This window comes from Borostomias antarcticus (assembly GCF_949987555.1).
Source record: "Borostomias antarcticus genome assembly, chromosome: 18".
NCBI lineage: Eukaryota > Metazoa > Chordata > Actinopteri > Stomiiformes > Stomiidae > Borostomias > Borostomias antarcticus.
In genome coordinates this window covers 6,627,882-6,649,368 of record NC_140251.1, presented here as the reverse complement: position 1 = coordinate 6,649,368, position 21,487 = coordinate 6,627,882, and the positions used below count along the sequence as shown (strand labels likewise).

Genomic DNA, 21,487 nt, shown 5'->3' with positions numbered 1-21,487 from the left:
GTATGGGCATTTTGTGTTACTATAGTGATATTATACATGTTATAGTAGAAGAATGAGGAAATTTTTTATTTTGCCTGTAGTGTCTCCCTGTGTCTGCTGTTTTCATGCACACAACTCAAAGGGAACCACAAAGTGAATCACAACGTGTATGGAGAAAAGGATCTTCAACATAATGCAACTTTCAAATATAGACGCAAAAAACAAAACATTATTTTCAGTTGCCATTTATTAAGATAAAGTTTCTACATTTTGAGTTCCATCTACAGTAGCTAACAACAGCTGGGAAGCTGGATATTCATGGCGAATGCAGTGGCGACGGAGCGTCGCGCGTCCCGTTCACACCAGTTGTTTCAGACTTCGGCCCTTGCGTAGGGGCAACCTGCTGGCCGCTCTGCAGTCTGTGGGGCTGCAGCTGCACTCCTCTACGTGGACGTACGTGTAGGGCACTCGGTCTCCGTTCAGGCACGTCAGGCTGACCGTGCGGTTGCTGGAGCGTGACTCCCGGCAGCACGTGCAGGAGTGCTGCATGGACGCGGCCAGCTCCGAGTACCTGCCACACGGAGAGACGGGCGGGGGATCAAGACTGGTTGTATATGGTTTGAATACTGTAAATGTTCTGTAAGGAAAAAGACCTCAGTACAGTGTACAAGAGTAGGTGGTTGTAAGCATATGTTTTTTATGTGTGTGCGTTGATAATAAATGGCATCTTTGTGGAAGAACGGTGATTTTAGTCATATTTCAGTCTTTACTTGGTGAAAGTGTTGCAGGCTCCTTCGCAGTACGGCAGGTCCACCTCATCTTGGGACTGGCAGCCCAGATGAGTGATGCGGGTTCGCATGGCTCCTATCTTACAGGCTTTCTCCTTCTCCACACCTGTTGTAGACACAGCATACAGTAGATATAGCAAAATATCCATTTGCTAGTGTTTTTCACTCAAACTTGTATAGTCAAATTTGATTATACCAAGGTACAACTATTCTGTTTGGGATATTACCCAATGCTATTCTCATCCTGTTAATTGAATTTTTTATGTTTTGAAAGAAACTAATGCAGGTAAAGCAATTCCAAAAATCATACTCACAAATTCTACAGCAGCCATTTGCAGCTGTTTGAATTGAATTCTGAGGCGAGAGAGAGAGAGACACATTTCACAAATAAATGTTGAACTCTTCACAATGTTTTTCCTAGTGTAACCGTCGTACTCTCATCTGCGTTGTGTTCAACAGTTCACCCATGTTAAGGGTTTGCCCAGGGTGGGATTCGAACCCACGTTTGGCAAGCTCTCCCACTTGTGAGGTGTTACTGTTTTTTTTGCTTCTCTCTGGAATATGTAGAGAGTGGGTCGAATGCCCACCTCCCTTGTTCTCTGTAAAGCGCATTGTGTTGCCTCTGGGTATGAAATGCGCTATACAAATAAAGCTTTGATTGATTGATTGAGGTGCACATGCTTAAAGTTGTGCCAATACGGTTGTCCCTCTTGGAGGGACTGTCAGCACTCCTTTGAAGAGTTTCACCAGCTACTCCACGTTTCACTCAGTTACAGTACATTAGCAAAACCAAAGTGCTATGTTGTAATGTCTACGATACTTACAGGTTGGCAGTTGTTCTCCTGGAAGGCAGGACACTGGATGCTGGAGCTGGTGGTAATGTAGGTCGCACCATTCCTAACGCAGCTGTAACTTGAACATTTATTGCCAGACTCTGACCAGATTTCTCCAGGCTGGGGACACACACGCACACACGCACACACGCACACACGCACACACACACACACACACACACACACACACACACACACACACACACACACACACACACACACACACTTAACAGCAAGGTACTCTTAGTTACTACATACAGTTCAACAAACAGATAAGGACATTTACCTTCAAAAGCTTGTTGGTTCCATTTAGGTTGAGGATACAATGTGTCTGCACACATTTGCCACAGCATTCATCTGAATCTGTCTCCACATACTCAAAACCCTGGAAGGAGAGGTGACAGAGAGCAGCCAAGGACTCAAATCTTCAACTCAACTCAACTCAAATTTTATTTATAAAGCACATTTAAAACAACCAAGGTTGACCAAAGTGCTGTACAGCTCCAGAGCAACAAACACACAGCACGCAACAAAACACTACAATACACACTACACAATAAGCAATATAAAATACAGTACAATACAGAAATCTTACAATACAAATCTTAAACATCTCATGTATAAAACATAATGACCAGGGCAATCAATGTTCCTGCTCTTACCGGTACACAGTGTTGGTCACATTGCTGAAACTGACAGGATACTTTGAGCAGATTAGTTTTAGGGTCGACCTCCATAGTACAGGTGCAGTCTTGACACTCCGCCGCTGGTACGGAAGCACCGGGCTAGGGAAGAAAAAAATAAATAAAAAGGAGATGAGAAACATGTCGCCTCACGACCAAATAATGTACAATAATATGGAACAGCTCTATAGACCCTTTCAATGGAACCAGTGGAACTTTCAGTCACTAAGACAACAACCTCTTGGTCCAGGTATGCTGCACTGTAAACTGTGGTATTATTGTTTTGACATTCCATGAAATGGTCAATATAATAGAACAGAATACAACTTTATTGTTCAGCTGACTTTGGACAATTCCCTCAGGTGGAAGTGAGACACGGTGTCAGCAGGAGAGTCGTGCCCCACATCTGAGAGATGCTTGTCTAGAAACAGTTGGTGTGACGCATGTTGATGCTGTAATTACCTGGTACTCCATGTGTTTGTGCACGCAAACTCTTTTAGGCTCTGGTTAAAGGAGACACACAGAGAGACACGCCTGAATCAACAGCACTCACAGTGAACAGAAGCATCGCTCTCGCAATAGAATCAGTAGAATAAGATATCCTTAAAAAATGCAATACCACATTTGCGTTCTGGGCAGCATTTTCCTTGGGGCACAGACACTACTGGTATGTAGCCAATAGGACAGTCCATGTTGCTATCTGGACAAGTGCTGCTGATACACTCTGGAGGAGGAAGACAAAAACCAAAAGGCATACATTATAGAGTATGAGTTGAGTAATAGCCTCTTCCTTATGCATGATATTTTGGGTGAATGTCAGAGTCTTACGGCAAACGAAGCGGGAACAGCAGGAGTTTGGATTCGTCTGGTTGATGAGCATGAATCCTGGTCCGGTGCAGGCATCTACAGGTGGCTCTGGACACACCTTCGGTGTACACGTCACTGATTTGGTAGACTCCTTGCAAACGCAATCCTGGCAGTTGTACTCAAACCTCTCATTAAACTGTAAGAAGAAATCAAAAACAGGCCGTTTTTTTTTTTTACTGTACAAAGTCAAAGAGAGTGGTTTCAGTTAGTTGGTCCACAAGGAAAGCTCTGGAGTTTTCCATGACTGACCTGTTTGAAACCTTCTGTAGTAGTGGTTTATTACATACAAGTATAGTGGCTACTGTGCACTTACTTCTCGTGGTATACCCCCGGGATCAAGACATCCTATGTAAACACAAGAACCAAAATGAGCGAACATTTACAAAGGCTCTGACTATCTTGTCAGAATCATCAATTAATTAAATGGGCCACTGTGAGTAGATTGTTTCAATAGATGTCCTTATAGAGATCATTAAAGTTGTTAGATGGAAAATATAACAAGACTAATATCACGATACTGGGAACACTTACCACATTTATTAACACAGACCCCAGAATGGAAGTTGAAGAGCTTCATGTCATCAGGGCAAAAGCAGCCCTCAGTTGTGAAATTCATGGAGGGATCACTTGGACTGTAAAATTGAACTTTCTAGTAAGTTTACAGCAGGTCTGACTTTGCTTTCTCTATTGTCTGTTTTCTCAAACCATCCCTGTGAATAAGCTTGATGCACTATTCAGTACTAAAAGTACCTATCCTCTAAAATTCAATAACAAGGGATAAAGTACACTTTTGGATAAACATACTGATCTGGTATTTAAAATGGAATAAATAAGACAGTTATTGTTACGGTTATGGTTACTGTCGGTCTTGAAATAAGAGCCATGACCAAGTAGTGCTTCATGTCTGATGTACAAAAAGACCCTTATTGTTCTTCCTCTACTGAGACTTACTTGTCTTCACAGGTAGGCTGCTCTGCTGGACCACAGGGCTTGTAGACCTTGTCTACTGGGCAATCACTGGCTGTTAGGGAAAGAAACACCACAGTCAATTTGGAACAGTAAATTCGGTTGCAAGCCTCCATTATAACAATGTAATAATTGATCAACACACTGTTTATAAGGCAAGAACGGCAGTCTTACCACATAGTGTGGTGTGGTTTCTCCAGTGCAGGCAAACTCCAAATTGAGAGCAGGCAGCGGCGTACGTCTGCAAGCTTGTGCATTCCACTGTAGGGTTGACTACATGGCAGCTATCAAAAACACAACCTTCATAGAATTTGTCTGGTGAGACAAATGGATGGCATTCTTTAAACAAGCTGTGGAAATAAATCAGAAAGATATGAGTAACATTCAAAAGACACATGAGAATCACATCACCTTACAAAAGTATTAATTTCTATGACAAACTACTGTAAGAGAAGCTAACAATGTCATAAACTGCCAGACTATGGTTATCAGAGTGTACAGTTGTGCAGTATTGGGCCACTGTATACTGAAAGAGAATGAAACCCTACAAGGGTTTCAGGGATTATCACCTGCTCTTCATGAGATCACACATGGAGTCGGGCCTGCATGGCGTCAGTGTGGGCTGAGGGCCCGGTGCATTGGTGGGTGGGAGCTGAGATGGCTTCAAACAGTCGGGCTGGTTCAGGTCCTTTGCAGGCCAGTAGTCTGCCATAACTGCACAGCTCTCCACTAATATACCTCCTGGCAGCATGCAATCATCTTTCGTATTGTTGTTGCATGTCCCTGGTAGGATACACAAACATAAAACAATCATTTTTCTCCAACCATTAGCAAATTATTCAGTGTATTAATATAACAAAGGTCTGGCAACAGGAATAATGCAGAAATGAAATATACTTTTGGTACATAGAGATACATGGAGTACAATGCTACAGGGGAACACAATTATTTGAGATTCTTACCACAATGTCCCTGTGTATTCTTTCCAAAGAGTCTGAATGGAAGGCTGACAGTAAAGCCAGCCACACCAAATTTAACTACCACTTGTAGCTGTGGGATCTCCAAAACCAAGTTAAGACCAGTGTTTAAGACCTTTAAACCGTGGCGTGTGAAGGGTAGACTCAGTGCATTTCCATCAACAAGTGCCTTGAGAAGAGATACAGTAAGAACCAGGAGAACAAGTTATTCGCTTTCATAATAGAAGATATTTCAAATATCAATTGAAAAAACTATACAGTAATGGCACTGACTCCAATAATGAAAATACCTCCAACTGAACAGCACCAATGAGGTTGTGATTCTTGAGTCTTATGACTAAGGAACCATATGACACAATGATTGATCGGGGACAAGACACAACCTCTGTGGGATCACAGTAGACATTGTCAATATAAATCGTCAAGTAGTGCCGAGGTATTATCTCCTCCATGAGGATATAACTACAGTTCCCTTGATAACTGTAGAAGAGGCCATCAAAGGTTATATAGTGAGGGTCTCCCCAACCTTCACAGACACCTGCAGTGAAACAAAAGAAAACATTTAATGTCCTCCAAATAAATTATATTTAGAAATGAAGATAAATTGTGTGTCACTACAGCAAGCACACAACACCAAATGTTGTATTGAGGTCAGTTCAGAGAGCAGAGAGATCATACTCACAGTCACATACATATTGTTGGCAACAGAAATACTCATCATAAACAAGCACTGGAGTCTGGCCATTAGAACAAGGGAGTATCTCAAGAGGTGGACATTCATATGGAATTATTTCAATGGTATTGTTCTCAATGCATCTGGCCAGTGTGCAGTTGCACAACAAGAATGTTTCATTTTGCTGATGATTAGAGAAAAAGAGTAAAAAACATCAACAAATTAAACAAACATATTATAATATGAATTGAAAGTCTATGATCAATAAATTCTGAAAATTAATGACATGAAAGGGTGTTATTCCATAAGCCTAGTTTGTTTTGGGACAGATGTAACTAGCGACTTACCACTTTATCCCATTCAGGGCAAGTGGGTGGAGGAAGAGTTGGCACCGGACAAGGGCCTGTGCTGTTCTGAATCTCACAAATGTCAGAGCATATCATAGTGAGACAAACACCTGATCCAATGTATTCCTGGTCAAAAATGGTCTCTCCTAAAGGCCCGGGGAAAGAAAGAATGCTTTGATTGTTAACTTACTGCCATGTAGTGAAAGATACAGCAGGGATATATGGGATATAATTTCAGTAACATTCCCTTTGTTTTGTTTTTACTCACCTGGCTTGTAGTGCTTCCCATTGACTGTGCAGATGCATTGTGTAGTTCCAGAGGTTGATGTTGGTTTTTCAGTTGTAGTTCGGGGGGTTGTTGCTTCAGGGGTTTTCGGAGTGGTTTTCTGGGTAGTCTGGGCTGTAGTCTGGGCTGTAGTTGATGAAATTGGAGGTTGGGTTGTTGTGGTCTGTACGGGTGTTGGAGGTTGCTCAGGCGTTGTAATTGGTATTGGTTTAGAGGTTCCCTGAGTGGTTTTCTGGGTAGTCTGGGCTGTAGTTGATGAGATTGGAGGTTGTGTTGTCGTTGTCTGTACAATGGGCGTTGTAGGTTGTTCAGGTGTTGTAACTGGTGTCGGTTTAGAAGTTTCCTGAGTGGTTTTCTGGGTAGTCTGGACTGTAGTCCGGGCTGTAGTTGGAGATGAGATTGGAGGTTGGGTTGTCGTGGTCTGTACAGGTGTTGGAGGTTGTTCAGGTGTTGTAATTGGTGTTGGTTTAGGAGTCTTCACAGTGGTTTTCTGGGTAGTCTGGGCTGTAGTTGGAGATGAGATTGGAGGTTGAGTTGTTGTGGTCTGTACAGGTGTTGGAGGTTGTTCAGGTGTTGTAATTGGTGTTGGTTTAGGAGTTCTCACAGTGGTTTTCTGGGTAGTCTGAGCTGTAGTCTGGGCTGTAGTTGGAGATGAGATTGGAGGTTGAGTTGTTGTGGTCTGTACAATGGGGGTTGTCGGTTGTTCAGGTGTTGTAATTGGTGTTGGTTTAGGAGTTTTCAGAGTGGTTTTCTGGGTAGTCTGGGCTGTAGTTGGAGATGAGATTGGAGGTTGAGTTGTTGTGGTCTGTACAGGTGTTGGAGGTTGTTCGGGCGTTGTAAATGGTGTTGGTTTAGAGGTTTCTTGAGTGGTTTTCTTGGTAGTCTGGGCTGTAGTTGATGAGATTGGAGGTTGGGTTGTTGTTGTCTGTACAATGGGGGTTGTAGGTTGTTCAGGAGTTGTAATTGGTGTTGGTTTAGGAGTCTTCACAGTGGTTTTCTCGGTAGTCTGGGCTGTAGTTGGAGATGAGATTGGAGGTTGAGTTGTTGTGGTCTGTACAATGGGTGTTGTTGGTTGTTCGGGTGTTGTAACTGGTGTTGGTTTAGAAGTTTCCTGAGTGGTTTTCTGGGTAGTCTGGGCTGTAGTCTGGGCTGTAGTTGGAGAGGACATTGGAGGTTGAGTTGTTGTGGTCTGTACAATGGGTGTTGTAGGTTGTTCAGGTGTTGTAATTGTTGTTGGTTTAGGAGTCTTCAGGGTGGTTTTCTGGGTAGTCTGGCCAGTAGTTGAGATTGGAGGTTGAGTTGTTGTGGTCTGTACAATGGGCGTTGTAGGTTGTTCAGGTGTTGTAATTGGTGTTGGTTTAGGAGTCTTCAGAGTGGTTTTCTGGGTAGTCTGGGCAGTAGTTGAGATTGGAGGTTGAGTTGTTGTGGTCTGTACAATGGGCGTTGTAGGTTGTTCAGGTGTGGTAATTGGTGTTGGTTTAGGAGTCTTCAGAGTGGTTTTCTGGGTAGTCTGGCCAGTAGTTGAGATTGGAGGTTGAGTTGTTGTGGTCTGTACGGGTGTTGGAGGTTGTTCAGGTGTTGTAACTGGTGTTGGTTCAGGAGTTTTCAGAGTGGTTTTCTGGGTAGTCTGGGCTGTAGTTGGAGATGAGATTGGAGGTTGAGTTGTTGTAGTCTGTACAATGGGTGTTGTAGGTTGTTCAGGTGTTGTAATTGGGGTTGGTTTAGGAGTCTTCACAGTGGTTTTCTGGGTAGTATGTGCTGTAGTTGATGAGATTGGAGGTTGAGTTGTTGTGGTCTGTACAATGGGTGTTGTCGGTTGTTCAGGTGTTGTAAATGGTGTTGGTTTAGGAGTTTCCTGAGTGGTTTTCTGGGTAGTCTGGGCTGTAGTTGATGAGATTGGAGGTTGAGTTGTTGTGGTCTGTACAATGGGCGTTGTAGGTTGTACAGGTGTTGTAATTGGTGTTGGTTTAGGAGTCTTCAGAGTGGTTTTCTGGGTAGTCTGGGCAGTAGTTGAGATTGGAAGTTGAGTTGTTGTGGTCTGTACAATGGGTGTTGTAGGTTGTTCAGGTGTTGTAATTGGTGTTGGTTTAGGAGTCTTCAGAGTGGTTTTCTGGGTAGTCTGGGCAGTAGTTGAGATTGGAGGTTGAGTTGTTGTGGTCTGTACAATGGGCGTTGTAGGTTGTTCAGGTGTTGTAATTGGTGTTGGTTTAGGAGTCTTCAGAGTGGTTTTCTGGGTAGTTTGGGCAGTAGTTGAGATTGGAGGTTGAGTTGTTGTGGTCTGTACGGGTGTTGGAGGTTGTTCAGGTGTTGTAACTGGTGTTGGTTCAGGAGTTTTCAGAGTGGTTTTCTGGGTAGTCTGGGCTGTAGTTGGAGATGAGATTGGAGGTTGGGTTGTTGTAGTCTGTACAATGGGTGTTGTAGGTTGTTCAGGTGTTGTAATTGGGGTTGGTTTAGGAGTCTTCATAGTGGTTTTCTGGGTAGTATGTGCTGTAGTTGATGAGATTGGAGGTTGGGTTGTTGTAGTCTGTACAATGGGTGTTGTAGGTTGTTCAGGTGTTGTAATTGGTGTTGGTTTAGGAGTCTTCAGAGTGGTTTTCTGGGTAGTCTGGGCAGTAGTTGAGATTGGAGGTTGAGTTGTTGTGGTCTGTACAATGGGCGTTGTAGGTTGTTCAGGTGTTGTAATTGGTGTTGGTTTAGGAGTCTTCAGAGTGGTTTTCTGGGTAGTCTGAGCAGTAGTTGAGATTGGAGGTTGAGTTGTTGTGGTCTGTACAATGGGCGTTGTAGGTTGTTCAGGTGTTGTAATTGGTGTTGGTTTAGGAGTCTTCAGAGTGGTTTTCTGGGTAGTCTGGGCAGTAGTTGAGATTGGAGGTTGAGTTGTTGTGGTCTGTACGGGTGTTGGAGGTTGTTCAGGTGTTGTAACTGGTGTTGGTTCAGGAGTTTTCAGAGTGGTTTTCTGGGTAGTCTGGGCTGTAGTTGGAGATGAGATTGGAGGTTGGGTTGTTGTAGTCTGTACAATGGGTGTTGTAGGTTGTTCAGGTGTTGTAATTGGGGTTGGTTTAGGAGTCTTCACAGTGGTTTTCTGGGTAGTGTGTGCTGTAGTTGATGAGATTGGAGGTTGAGTTGTTGTGGTCTGTACAATGGGTGTTGTCGGTTGTTCAGGTGTTGTAATTGGTGTTGGTTTAGGAGTTTCCTGAGTGGTTTTCTGGGTAGTCTGGGCCGTAGTTGATGAGATTGGAGGTTGAGTTGTTGTGGTCTGTACAATGGGCGTTGTAGGTTGTTCAGGTGTTGTAATTGGTGTTGGTTTAGGAGTCTTCAGAGTGGTTTTCTGGGTAGTCTGGGCAGTAGTTGAGATTGGAGGTTGAGTTGTTGTGGTCTGTACAATGGGCATTGTAGATTGTTCAGGTGTTGTAATTGGTGTTGGTTTAGGAGTCTTCAGAGTGGTTTTCTGGGTAGTCTGGGCTGTACTTGAGATCGGAGGTTGAGTTGTTGTGGTCTGTACGGGTGTCAGAGGTTGTTCAGGTGTTGTAACTGGTGTTGGTTCAGGAGTTTTCAGAGTGGTTTTATGGGTAGTGTGGGCTGTAGTCTGAGCTGTAGTTGGAGATGAGATTGGAGGTTGAGTTGTTGTGGTCTGTACGGGTGTTGTAGGTTGTTCGGGAGTTGTAACTGGTGTTGGTTTAGAAGTTTCCTGGGTGGTTTTCTGGGTAGTCTGGGCTGTAGTTGGAGATGAGATTGGAGGTTGAGTTGTTGTGGTCTGTACAATGGGTGTTGTAGGCTGTTCAGGTGTTGGTTTAGGAGTCTTCACAGTGGTTTTCTTGGTAGTCTGGGCTGTAGTTTGGGCTGTAGTTGGAGATGAGGTTGGAGGTTGAGTGGTCGTGGTCTGTACAATAGGTGTTGTAGGTTCTTCAGGTGTTGTAATTGGTGTTGGTTTAGGAGTTTCCTGAGTGGTTTTCTGGGTGGTCTCGCTTGTAGTTGTAAACACTTCATTTCCTCCTGATGTGGGAGGACTTGGTGTCGGTTCAGTGACAATTGGCTCATGTGTACTCTGGGCTGTAGTTGGAGATGAAGTTGGAGGTTGAGTTGTTGTAGTTTGTACAATGGGTGTTGTAGGTTTTTGAGTTGTAGTAATGAGTGTTGTAGGCTTAGGTGTTTTTACTGTGGTTCTCTGTGTTGTCTGAGCTGTAGTAGGAGTTATAACAGGTGTTGTGGATTCTGTGGTTTGTGCACCTGGAGGTGTCGGTGAAGTACAAACAATGCAACAGTAGACTCTTAACTTGTAGTTGTGGCATTTTTTCCTTCTCTGATTCTCTTTATCACATATAAAACCAATATCCACATCACAGGTTACAACCTCTTTTGATTCTTCAAGAAATTGTTCAAGTGTCAGATTAGGGTAGTTCGTTGCTTTACATTCAATATATTGCGGATCTTTACATACTTCTTTTCCACTTTGTGTGATATTTTCATATGTTTCCCAGTCACTCATGTCTGCATTGTCATCTTCGTCATACCAGTCTGACCACTCACAATCAGGAACACATGGTGTCTCAGTTGTAGGTTTTTGAGATGTTGTAAGGATTGTTGTTGGTTCAAGCGTTTCCAGTGTGGTTTTCTGGGTAGTCTGGGCTGTAGTCTGGGCTGTAGTCTGGGCTGTAGTTGGAGATGAGATTGGAGGTTGGGTTGTTGTGGTCTGCACAGGTGTTGGAGGTTGTTCAGGCGTTGTAATTGGTGTTGGTTCAGGAGTTTTCACAGTGGTTTTCTGGGTAGTCTGGGCTGTAGTTGGAGATGAGATTGGAGTTTGGGTTGTCGTGGTCTGTACAATGGGTGTTGTTGGTTGTTCAGGTGTTGTAATTGGGGTTGGTTTAGGAGTCTTCGCAGTGGTTTTCTGGGTAGTCTGGGCTGTACTTGATGAGATTGGAGGTTGAGTTGTGGTCTGTACGGGTGTGGGAGGTTGTTCGGGTGTTGTAACTGGTGTTGGTTTAGAAGTTTCCTGAGTGGTTTTCTGGGTAGTCTGGGCTGTAGTCTGGGCTGTAGTTGTATATGAGATTGGAGGTTGAGTTGTCGTGGTCTGTATTATGGGTGTTGTATGTTGTTCGGGTGTAGTAAGGGGTGTTGGTTCAGGAGTTTTCAGAGTGGTTCTCTGGGTAGTCTGGGCTGTAGTTGGAGAGGTTTGAGGTGTTGTGGATGGTGGTGGACTGGTAACAGTTGTTGGTGGAGTTGGTGTAGTGAAACAGGTTTCATTATGATAGATTACTGTTGAGTTGAAGCAAATCGCATAGTAGCACATTCCCAACTGGTCAGTCACATTATAAATGACATCATAATCTTCATATGCAGTTCCATTGAACATGCAAACATCACACTTTTCTACACATGTCTGGTTTTTTTCATCAAATATGGGTTTATCCTCTGGGCATACTGGGTAACAACCTATGGAAAAGTGAAAGAAAAAATATTAAAACCCCTTGTATTCTAGTATTGATCATGTGCAACACAGTCACAACATAACAGCGTTCCTCACCCTCCAGGTTGGGAATGGGGTTGCTGCAGATCCCTCGTGGATTCAAGCAGGTCTTGTAGCAAGGTGTGTGACAAGGGCTGTAATGCCACATGCATTCATTTCGAGCATTGTAGTAATCACAATATGCAGCTGAATGGGAAAATGAAGGATCATTTGTGCATCTCATTATTTTCTCGGTATAAAATGCATACGCTTACTGTACTGTATATACCCTGCTGACAGCTAAACTGAGCGATCTTGATGGAACAGTGGTTGAAAGATCATCATTCAATAACACATCAGAGTCATTCCAGCTTTTAGTCTGACATACTGTACTGTACATCACAAAGAAGAGCTTCCCGGCACTGAGCAACAGTGCATCACACTGAAAGGAGAGAAGCGTTCTTCCCATGACTGTGTGGTTGGATAATGCTGAAAAGCTATGTGTTGCACTTAGGTTAACAACCATTAAACAAAATGGCCTTTTATAATATAAAAGAAAAAAAAAAAAAGTATAGTTATCTGATTGGAGTCAAATCACATTATTCTACTTGCCAAGACCATGTGTCTGCCCGAGCACCCATGTGGCCAGACGAACCATGTCTTTTGAACCAGAAACTGTTTAAATTGTCTTACAGATGCAGGTCCCAAGAGTCAGAACGGAACTGGGAAAAACGGCCTTCAAATTTGCCACTATTTTGCTCGGCGGAATTGAGGGAATGATGCTTCGTTTTGAATAAATTTTAATATTTTGCTGTGTGTTTATTTTACACTAATAGCTGTAGTAACCGTTGTATAAAGGCAATAAACCACGAGAAGCCGTGTGTTATAATGATTTTATAACAGCTAGGGGGCGAAGCGGAGTGCCTAAAACCCCCCTAGCTGTTATAAAATCACTATAACACACAGCCACAACGGTTACTACAGCTATTAGTGTAAAATAAACACACAGCAATATAAAATATTAACATTTATTCAAAACAAAGCATCATTCCCTCAATAACGCCAAGCAATATAGTCCCTCTAACAAAAGGGTTGCCAAGCAACAGATGCATTGGATGGAATGTTCAGTTGTTTTGAAAAAACACAATGATAGGCCTACAATGCATTGGATCAAATGGGAGGCGCATTAATACTGAAAATGGAATGATATGCAGTTCCAGGTGTGTGTTACAAAGTATTTTAACATGGCTTCCAGCCAATCAGAATCAAGAACCAGAACTAACTAAGGATATTGATTGATAAAGAATGTAATCATTGTGTACTCACGACAAATCTCTGGAGTTCTCCATGCAACACACACTCCAGCTTCATTGCAAGCATGAGCATAGGCTGCAACAGCTGTGCAGAAACACTCACAGTCTCCCCCAGTGTCACAGGCACAGGAGTCGCTTACACAGTTTTCATAAAATGGTGTAGAATCCACCTGAAAACAAGCATGTAAAAACATTAATGTTTGGCCTCTTGCATTACTCAAAGAACAGTATTTCAGCATTTTGTTCTGCAGCATATAGAGTACGTGACACTCTAAATGTGTTTTACCTTTCTGTGGCAATCTTTGAAAGCATTTCCTTTTATTATGCTACACTGCAGTTTAGCCCAATTTCGACGATTGGGTCTCATGACACATGTGTCAATGTTTGCTTCTGCATCTGGACAGCGGCTGCTGAACGCCTTCCAGCTGTTTGCAAACATCAGAGGGTTGCTGACAGTGATCTGGCCTTGTTTGGTGAAGTCGTTATTCACATTCCCATCAAAGTTCCCACACAGGCCACAGACCTTTCCCTAAATAGATAGATTAAAAAAAATATATATATTAAGGAGTGTATATTTTCTCAAATTGCCTATATTAACAGCAATATTGAAATATACACAAAATACATTCATGCACTAGAACAGCAAAGGTAACAGCAAGATTGGGAATGAGGTCTGAATTAAGGATCATACAGTACATGTTTACAGTATTATGGAAGTTAAAAACATTCAGCATAACTTTGGCAGCGTCCTGGGATCTGCAAAGAGAACCAGTGTTTGTAAGAACGTAATATAACTCACCTTATGGTCTGGTTGAAGGATGATGCGGACTGTAGTTTTACGGTCCCACAACACGGCGATTCCTATGGCCGACTCTATGACCAGGTACAAGCCAACATTCCTCACTGTGTACTTTACTTGAGGGCCATCTCCTAGATCCACCTCCTCATAGGTTCCCTTTGAAAGTTTGATCTCTGTTCTCTGTGAAGATGTTGTTTTTTTAATCATTCTTCTAACAAAATTAACAATTTCAAAAGCAATGATTGGCAAACAGGTTTGTCATACAACAAGAGGGTCTAAAATGTTCTCACCCCCAGCTGAATCCTCAAAGCTTTGGAGCATGTGGTGCCTGTAGTTCCACATGGTATATTCTCTGTAATAACTCTGAACTTGTTCGTGACTGTCCCGTTTCCACATTTATTCTTAAACACAGAGAGGATGATTTAAAATCTAACGGTGACAGTGTTGGTCATCAATTGACAGTCAATAAGTCTGATACACCTCATGAAATCATGATAATTGGGAGGGGGGGATGTGAAAACAGCATGTGAAAATATATATTATAAATAAACAAACTCTTCAGTTGCATATGGCTCTGATTCTGAAATGCATTCACCTGGACAAGCACATAGTTACAATGTCCATGAAACTTGTATTTTTGCTCATCAAAGGTGGTATAATGTCCGCTGCCATAAACGGTGCAGGTTCCAGTGCACTTCCTGTCTGTGCAATCCCACTTCCCCCTTCTACAGGTGCTGCATGGGTATGAGTATGAAAAGAACAGTGTTAAATATAGCATCACAGTACTGTACCATATATCTGTAGCATATAATCACCACATGATCTCACCATGTGTTGCATTGTTGTGGGATTTGTCTTCCTGAGGCATAGAAGAAGTCATCGTGGTAGCACGGACAGTCATGCTCTTTCACACAGTGACCTCTGCCATCATCAACAAGCCCGTTCGGACACTGACAACCTGACTCACACTCCGAGGAGTACTGAGCAACAGGAACGAGGGATCCAGTTGAGAGGAGAAATCCAAATAATAATTAAAGGAGTAGTTCATAATTTTTTGACATACTGTAGAGCTTCATTTACGACTTACCCATAATGTTGTTGATTGATGGAGAACATTTTCAGCTGATTCTATGCTGTCTCTCGTTCCGGTGTTAGTAGCATACTAATGCTAGTGCAGTCGGTAAGAAATGGCTAGCATTCAAAGAAAACTCACTTATAAACACTCCAAACAAGTAAGGATCGCCAGATAAACTAAACTCATCAAAGTCAGATACAGTATATCCCCTTCGAACGTGGCCATTAACGATGATAGTGTGTTGTGTTGATAGTAAGAGAATAGTTCACTCTTCTGCTCCTTGTTGTGAAGACAATAGTGCTGGCTAGTTACTTATCACTCTGCCTGCCTGTTTAAATAGAGAGCTATATTGGTCCAAACAAATGAATGGGTTCAACGATAGTTGGGCTTCAAAAATGATAAACACACAAATTAGTCCCCGACAGACTGTCCTCATATTTGATTTGGGTGCACTGTGGAGTGTTTAAGTGAGTTTTCTTTGAATGCTAGCTGTTTCTACTGTATTGCGCTAGCATTAACATGCCGCTAACGCCGGAACAAGAGACAGCATGGAATCAGCTGAAAATGTTCTCCATCAATCAAGAACATTATGGTATAAGTTGTAAATGAGGCTAAAATTCTGAACTACCCCTTTAAGGAAGGAAGAACTTGAGCGTAGACCGGTTCATCAACTCACACAGTCATCATTATCCAGATTCCTACAGCTCTGAGGACATTGCACACCCATCTCCCCGGTCCCAGCCACAGAGCAGTTGAAGAACACTTTTGGTGATGGGCAGGCTGTAACAGAGGCCGTCTTTAGTATTTCACATGGAGAGACCATATAAAAACATAACACTATCAGAGAGACCGTATTAAACACAACTCTACCGTATAACAACAAGGTAACTTACTCTCTGAGCGGAGACTGACTCTCCAAGAGCGGCAGTGAAGCTTGCCATTGTTGCAAACACTTCAAAGACAAAACAACGATACTGTATAAAAGGCTATTCTGTCCATGTGAAAGCAGTCCTGGAATATGGGTCTGTTCATTATCAACTGTAAACATTGTATCTTTGTTGCTCTGCATTATTGGATATATGATGTACAGTACTGTAAGGCTAGGTGCACAGGGTGCACAGTTCATTACCTAGGAAAATACGGTCCTTGCTAATCCAAATATAGCAGCTACTTACCAGTGCTCATCCCTGATGTTGATGGACTTCCCCGGTTTGACATAGACACCGTTGTGGTAGCAGGGACATTTTGCCACAGGCACACAAGCGCCCGTGTCGTCCAGGTAGAGGCCCTGAGGGCAGGCACAACCGTCCACAGGCAGGAAGTCGGAGGTGCAGCCCGGGCGCTCCGAGCTCAGGGACCTGCAGGTCAGCTGGCATCTCTGCAGCTGGTACTGGAAGGTCTGAGATTCCGGGCAGCTTGCTGTGTATTTGTCTGTCCCCCGGCAGAACATGAGAGGAGGTATTTTAGTTGGGGGTATAACCTAGCCTGGGGATTAACCTCATTTGGATCTCCTTAATACTGCAGGATGACCACCGCTAAACCCGGCTGGATCTTAGCTACGGTGCTGGAAACAATGAGCTTCCAAATAGTAGAAAAAGGATTTCCACACATTTAGATCAGTGCAGTGCTTTCCCCTTTAATTGCTTTCAGTCTATTCGACCATCGTTAAAGCATACATCATCTCCTTCATACTGCAAGACATTATAATAAGATCCTTACCACACACGTTCTCTCTCCAGCCTGACAAGACCGCTCCTTTCGATGCACAGGCTCGCACATAGGATGAGAACACAGCGCACAGGCAGTCCTCGCTCCTCTCACAGTTACAGCTGGAGTACGTGCAGCGCTGGAAATAAGACGGTACATTTATTAACGCTGGACGAATCCGAGCCAGACAGGACGTGGTCAGTTGACACTGTTCTGGAGGTATATAGCATCTACCTTGTAGTAAATCTCAGGATCAACCAAGGTGTGACACTTGGCAAAAGTGCTTTCTGGGTTTCTTAACAGGGAGCACCAGTGTTCAGCATACTTCTCTGAGAACAGGAAGAGGATTTTGAATATGTCAGTGTCACGTTCATCCCATCATATAGGACATAGAGTTGTAACCAATACTGTGGCTTTTAAGTACTTAGAATGTGTATACTGTAGTGTGTGACTGTGACATAAAAATTGTTACTGTATGTGTATGACCAGAATCACAGCAGGTGAAATGACAACGTACCGTTCTCCACACTGAGGGAGCAGGGGTCGTCCTGCCTCTCTACGCTGTCTTGGCAGGTGGCGCTGCTCTTCCAGGAGTTACCAAAGGAAGACGGTGTCCCCTCCACCATCCCCTGAGGGCTTGTCATGTCATCAGACAGGACCATGTTGTAGTTCCCGCATAAACCTACGCCAAGCAGAAATCATGACCACCTCTATGACATTATTGTGTCAATATACTACAACATGTTACAAAATCTATACACATTGGGCAAGAACGTCTAGAACGTGACAGTAACTACCTCTAGTCTTTGTCTTATAGCTCTGGTCTAGCGTCACATAAACCTGCATGACGGGGACTAGCTGTAGCTGTAGCCGCAACCCGAAGCTGGTCTGGAGCATGATATGAAAAGAGGAGGGCTGGAATATATCGATGTCAGCTGTGAACAAAAGGGTAAAAATAGTCAACCACCTCTCCAGAAAGTTTATTCATGATGTGTGTGCTATGTGTGTTTTGTGTGTTCATGTAGCATGGGAAATTGTTTCATAATGTGTTTCTTGCAGGATGAATGTGACTCTTTTATACTATAGGGTACGTATTGTAAAGGGGTGTGTTCCTTCTTTAGGCCATACCTGTTCTGTATGGTAAATTAATCTGTGCATTGTGCATTACTTTCCCATTAGCTGTGAACACCAAGGCCTGGAGAAGAACAATAACTTTCATTAGAAAGGATACCACAAGTTTATATTTCTTGTGTCAAAAATGCTAATCCTTAGCAAGTGCTTACATTATTTCTGTCATTGTTCAGTAGGACCACCACTGTCTTCAGACAAGTGTCAAGCTCATTGTTCACACAGGGTACCAACTGCCCCAAAATGGAAAACTTTGGAACCACACTATCCTGCAAAATATGGAAGAGTGAAATCAGACAGAAAATAAGTTAAAACCCCAATTATTTCATTCATATTTTCTAGTTACATAATGTGATATCTGCCTTTGGCTGTTATACAGTACCTTGTTTTCCACCTTGGCCAGGATGTAGTAGCAGTCTCCATGGAAAGTGAAGCCTTTTCCGTCAAAAGTGGTTACATGTGAACCCTCCTCGACTGCACATGTTGCAGGACGTGGAAGGCTCTTACAAGACCACTTGCCATGATGACAGACACTGACAAAGCCAAATGATTGAGGTCATTGGCAGCACACGTGCAACAAATCCTCAGTCACTACTCCTGTACCAAACAAACGTGTCAATAAGTTATGATCCCCAGACTTACCATTCCTCCCAGTCTTGTCTGTAAACCTCTCCGTTGTTGTAGACTTTGTCATGCTTGCATTGACACTGGTCTTGAGGGATACATCCACTCTTCGAGATATCATCAAACACAGTCCCTAAAATATTGAATGCGTAACAATGTCACACAATGAAATACAGCACAGGGTTAATGCTACAGTATCGATTCCTTTCTGAAAATATGATATCAGTCTCCCTATAACAAACTTTTCACACGTGACAGTTTGCTTTAGTACGAGAGGATGTGTGTGGATGAGGTGAACAGTGAGAGACTGACCGGCAGGGCAGAAGCATCCATCCACCATGTGTTCCTCACACAGTGAACTTGTATCTGAGTATGTACAAGTATCCATGCAAGGGGAGCCACTCTCCAGATACACCATATTGTACGGACACTGCTTGCCTGAAATGAATACGGTAAATTAACTCTGGGTAACTTAACTCACATGAGAAATCAAACAAAGTACATCTGGAAGAATGAATCTCTAATTTAACGTACAGCACAGGCTCTGACATTCACATTGAGGGTAAGAAAATAAGTTACCGCAGAACTGGGGTGTCCTCCAGTTTGGAGGGGTCCCCCCGGCATGGGAGCATTGGCGAGAGAACTCTGCGAGCGTGCTGCAGACACAGAAGTCGTCGGTGGCGTTGGCACAGCCGCACATGTCCTGGACGCAGGCCTGGAGGTACGGCTCCGTGTTCAGCAGGGTGGCACAGGAACTCCAGGACTCAGAGTGCAGCAGCTGGTCACAGGTGATACGCTGGCAACAGTAAGAGGGTGATGAGGGAAAGGTTACAGGTTAAATGCAATTACCATAAGTCGCTTTGGATAAAAGTGTCTGCTAAATGACTGTAATCATTAGAGTGAGAGAGTTGAGTACAAACTTACAAACTCCATGCATCTATCTTCTGTATCATATGTAGGTTCATCATCCTCTTCATAAGGGTCTTCACAATACTCAGTGGGCTGATGGATTTTCTGTCTGTTACCAAACTCGATGGGGCTCACTATACGACCTGCAAACAAGGAGTATCAGTCACTGGAAATAGAGGTACTTTGTCACAAGATTAAAACACTAAGTTAAATTAACTCATAATGAATTGTATTGGAAATTATTCATGGTTAAACAAGGTCTCACCATTGTGAATGAACTCATTGTACACAGCATCACCGTTGAAGTCTCCACAGAGTCCACAGGTACGACTGCTGTACTCAGAATCCAGTTCAACCTAATGCAGACAATGATTGCACACTTAAATCTTTCCAGGTATTTTCTAATAAAAGGACTTTGGCATTCTGTCAAATAAATATAGATTACATCTGACCAAGAGCCTGGTCAAAGTGAATGGAGACCTGTAAGTACTGCTTATATCTATAAAAAAAAAAATGCAATCCATAAATATGTATTACACAGTCTATGTTAATGAAGTAGAATTTTGCTAAAGAACAATATTACAATCAGACAGTAAGGTGAGTGGATATGCACATTTCTGATGGAATCTTACCATAACTGCATCGTCACCATTCCACATGACAACCAGGCCTATTTTGGAGTAAAGCTTGGTATAAATTGCATTTCGTTCCAGCTGGACCCCTGCATTATAGTATGGCAGGTCAATGCTGGCGGGGAGAAAATAAATAATCATTGTTACAGCAGTTTAAACGAGATAATCATTGTGATCACATCTTTTCTAAGGAATATTCTTTATAGATTCTAGATGATGAGGAGTACTTACAGGTCTCCGTTCAACTTGGCCAGGTACTTGGTCAGATTAAACACCAGGTCATTGATGGTGACCACTACATGCATGACAGTAGGGTTGCTACCAGCCTCAGTCCTCCTCACGTGCACCGAGAACTCCTGGTAAGTCTCATGGCAGTCAGAGGCCAAGTTGTATTCACACATTCCAGGGAACTGATACACCTCTCCGTCAAAGGTCTTGAAGTGTTCCCTGCCCCACGTGCTACAGATGCTGTTCACATGGTTACTGCTGCGACCTTTGGAGACAAATCAGAGAAAAAATATTATTCACATATGGTCACATTTGGTCTGTCACAGTAGCTGGTCCCTCGTCCTTTATCATTATAGTGCCAGAAATAGCGGTTAGCTCTTAATTCACAATCTAAGTTTTACTAACTCTAACTTTTAGGTATGTTGGTTGACACAAGCCAACCATTTGCCCTGACCCAAGTAAATGACATAAACAACCTCTACATACTGTATGAACATAACCCAGCATCTATAAGGATACCCTGTAAAATACTGAAAATGTTAATCCTAATCTTACCCCTTTTGGTTCTCAAATTGATAGCATTTGTTACTGATAAAGCTAGGACACACAAGCACAGAGCTGCCCAGTCCATAGTGGCCTCAGTAGGCTTCTGTCCAGCTGGCAGCTAATGGTGAGACTGCTTGCTGACTGCCCCTTATATTGGGATTGCTCAATCTCCGCTCACACCCTTTCTACTTGAAGAATCAGAGAGTTCGGGGTAGTTCAGAGTAATGTTTACAGGGTAAACAGTTGTTCAGCACCTTTACCATTTTCCTTGTGCATACAATATGCATTTTTACACACTGTACGTTATGTATAATTTTTCTTATTTTGTGGTATTATAGTATGTCATTAAACAAGAAAAAATGTGGTTAACTACAGTATCTGATCAATTATGCCTGCACTTGCTGAACTTTAAAGTAACGATGTTAATTGCCACTGTCTCCTTGACTTTTCAGAATCTGAATCCTTTTATTGCCATTTGTACTTGACATACATAGGATTTTTTTGGCGACATTGTGGAGCCAACAGCAACACAACAATGGACCAGTGCAAATACAGGACAGGACAGTGCAAAATACAAACAAAGGTTTCATTGATTCATTATTGATTATAGATGGCAAAATGCAATGTTTGAAATGACAGATGAATAGACTGTGTGGTTTAGGATGAATCAACCATGCATGAAATAAT

At 42.8% G+C, this 21,487-nt stretch overlaps 1 protein-coding gene across 1 annotated transcript; it reads right to left on the bottom strand.

The window, feature by feature from the left end:
• Positions 1-336: 336 nt before the first annotated feature.
• Positions 337-21,063, bottom strand: muc2.1 (mucin 2.1; the record flags this gene model as incomplete). Its single annotated transcript, XM_084452468.1, has 44 exons — positions 337-550; positions 750-873; positions 1,082-1,121; positions 1,592-1,720; positions 1,887-1,985; positions 2,263-2,385; positions 2,746-2,786; positions 3,112-3,286; positions 3,464-3,495; positions 3,682-3,782; positions 4,102-4,171; positions 4,291-4,466; positions 4,686-4,899; positions 5,079-5,262; positions 5,384-5,631; positions 5,776-5,950; positions 6,114-6,259; positions 6,382-6,562; positions 11,651-11,826; positions 11,918-12,046; positions 13,166-13,322; positions 13,439-13,681; positions 13,952-14,131; positions 14,242-14,352; positions 14,547-14,685; positions 14,780-14,931; positions 15,703-15,806; positions 15,920-15,978; positions 16,202-16,457; positions 16,746-16,872; positions 16,968-17,062; positions 17,251-17,415; positions 17,531-17,668; positions 17,862-17,928; positions 18,017-18,130; positions 18,244-18,394; positions 18,504-18,618; positions 18,798-18,923; positions 19,065-19,281; positions 19,410-19,537; positions 19,660-19,750; positions 20,027-20,141; positions 20,258-20,519; positions 21,033-21,063. The coding sequence occupies 44 exons, from the start codon at positions 21,061-21,063 to the stop codon at positions 337-339; spliced, it is 6,120 nt and encodes a 2,039-aa protein (XP_084308594.1).
• Positions 21,064-21,487: the final 424 nt, after the last annotated feature.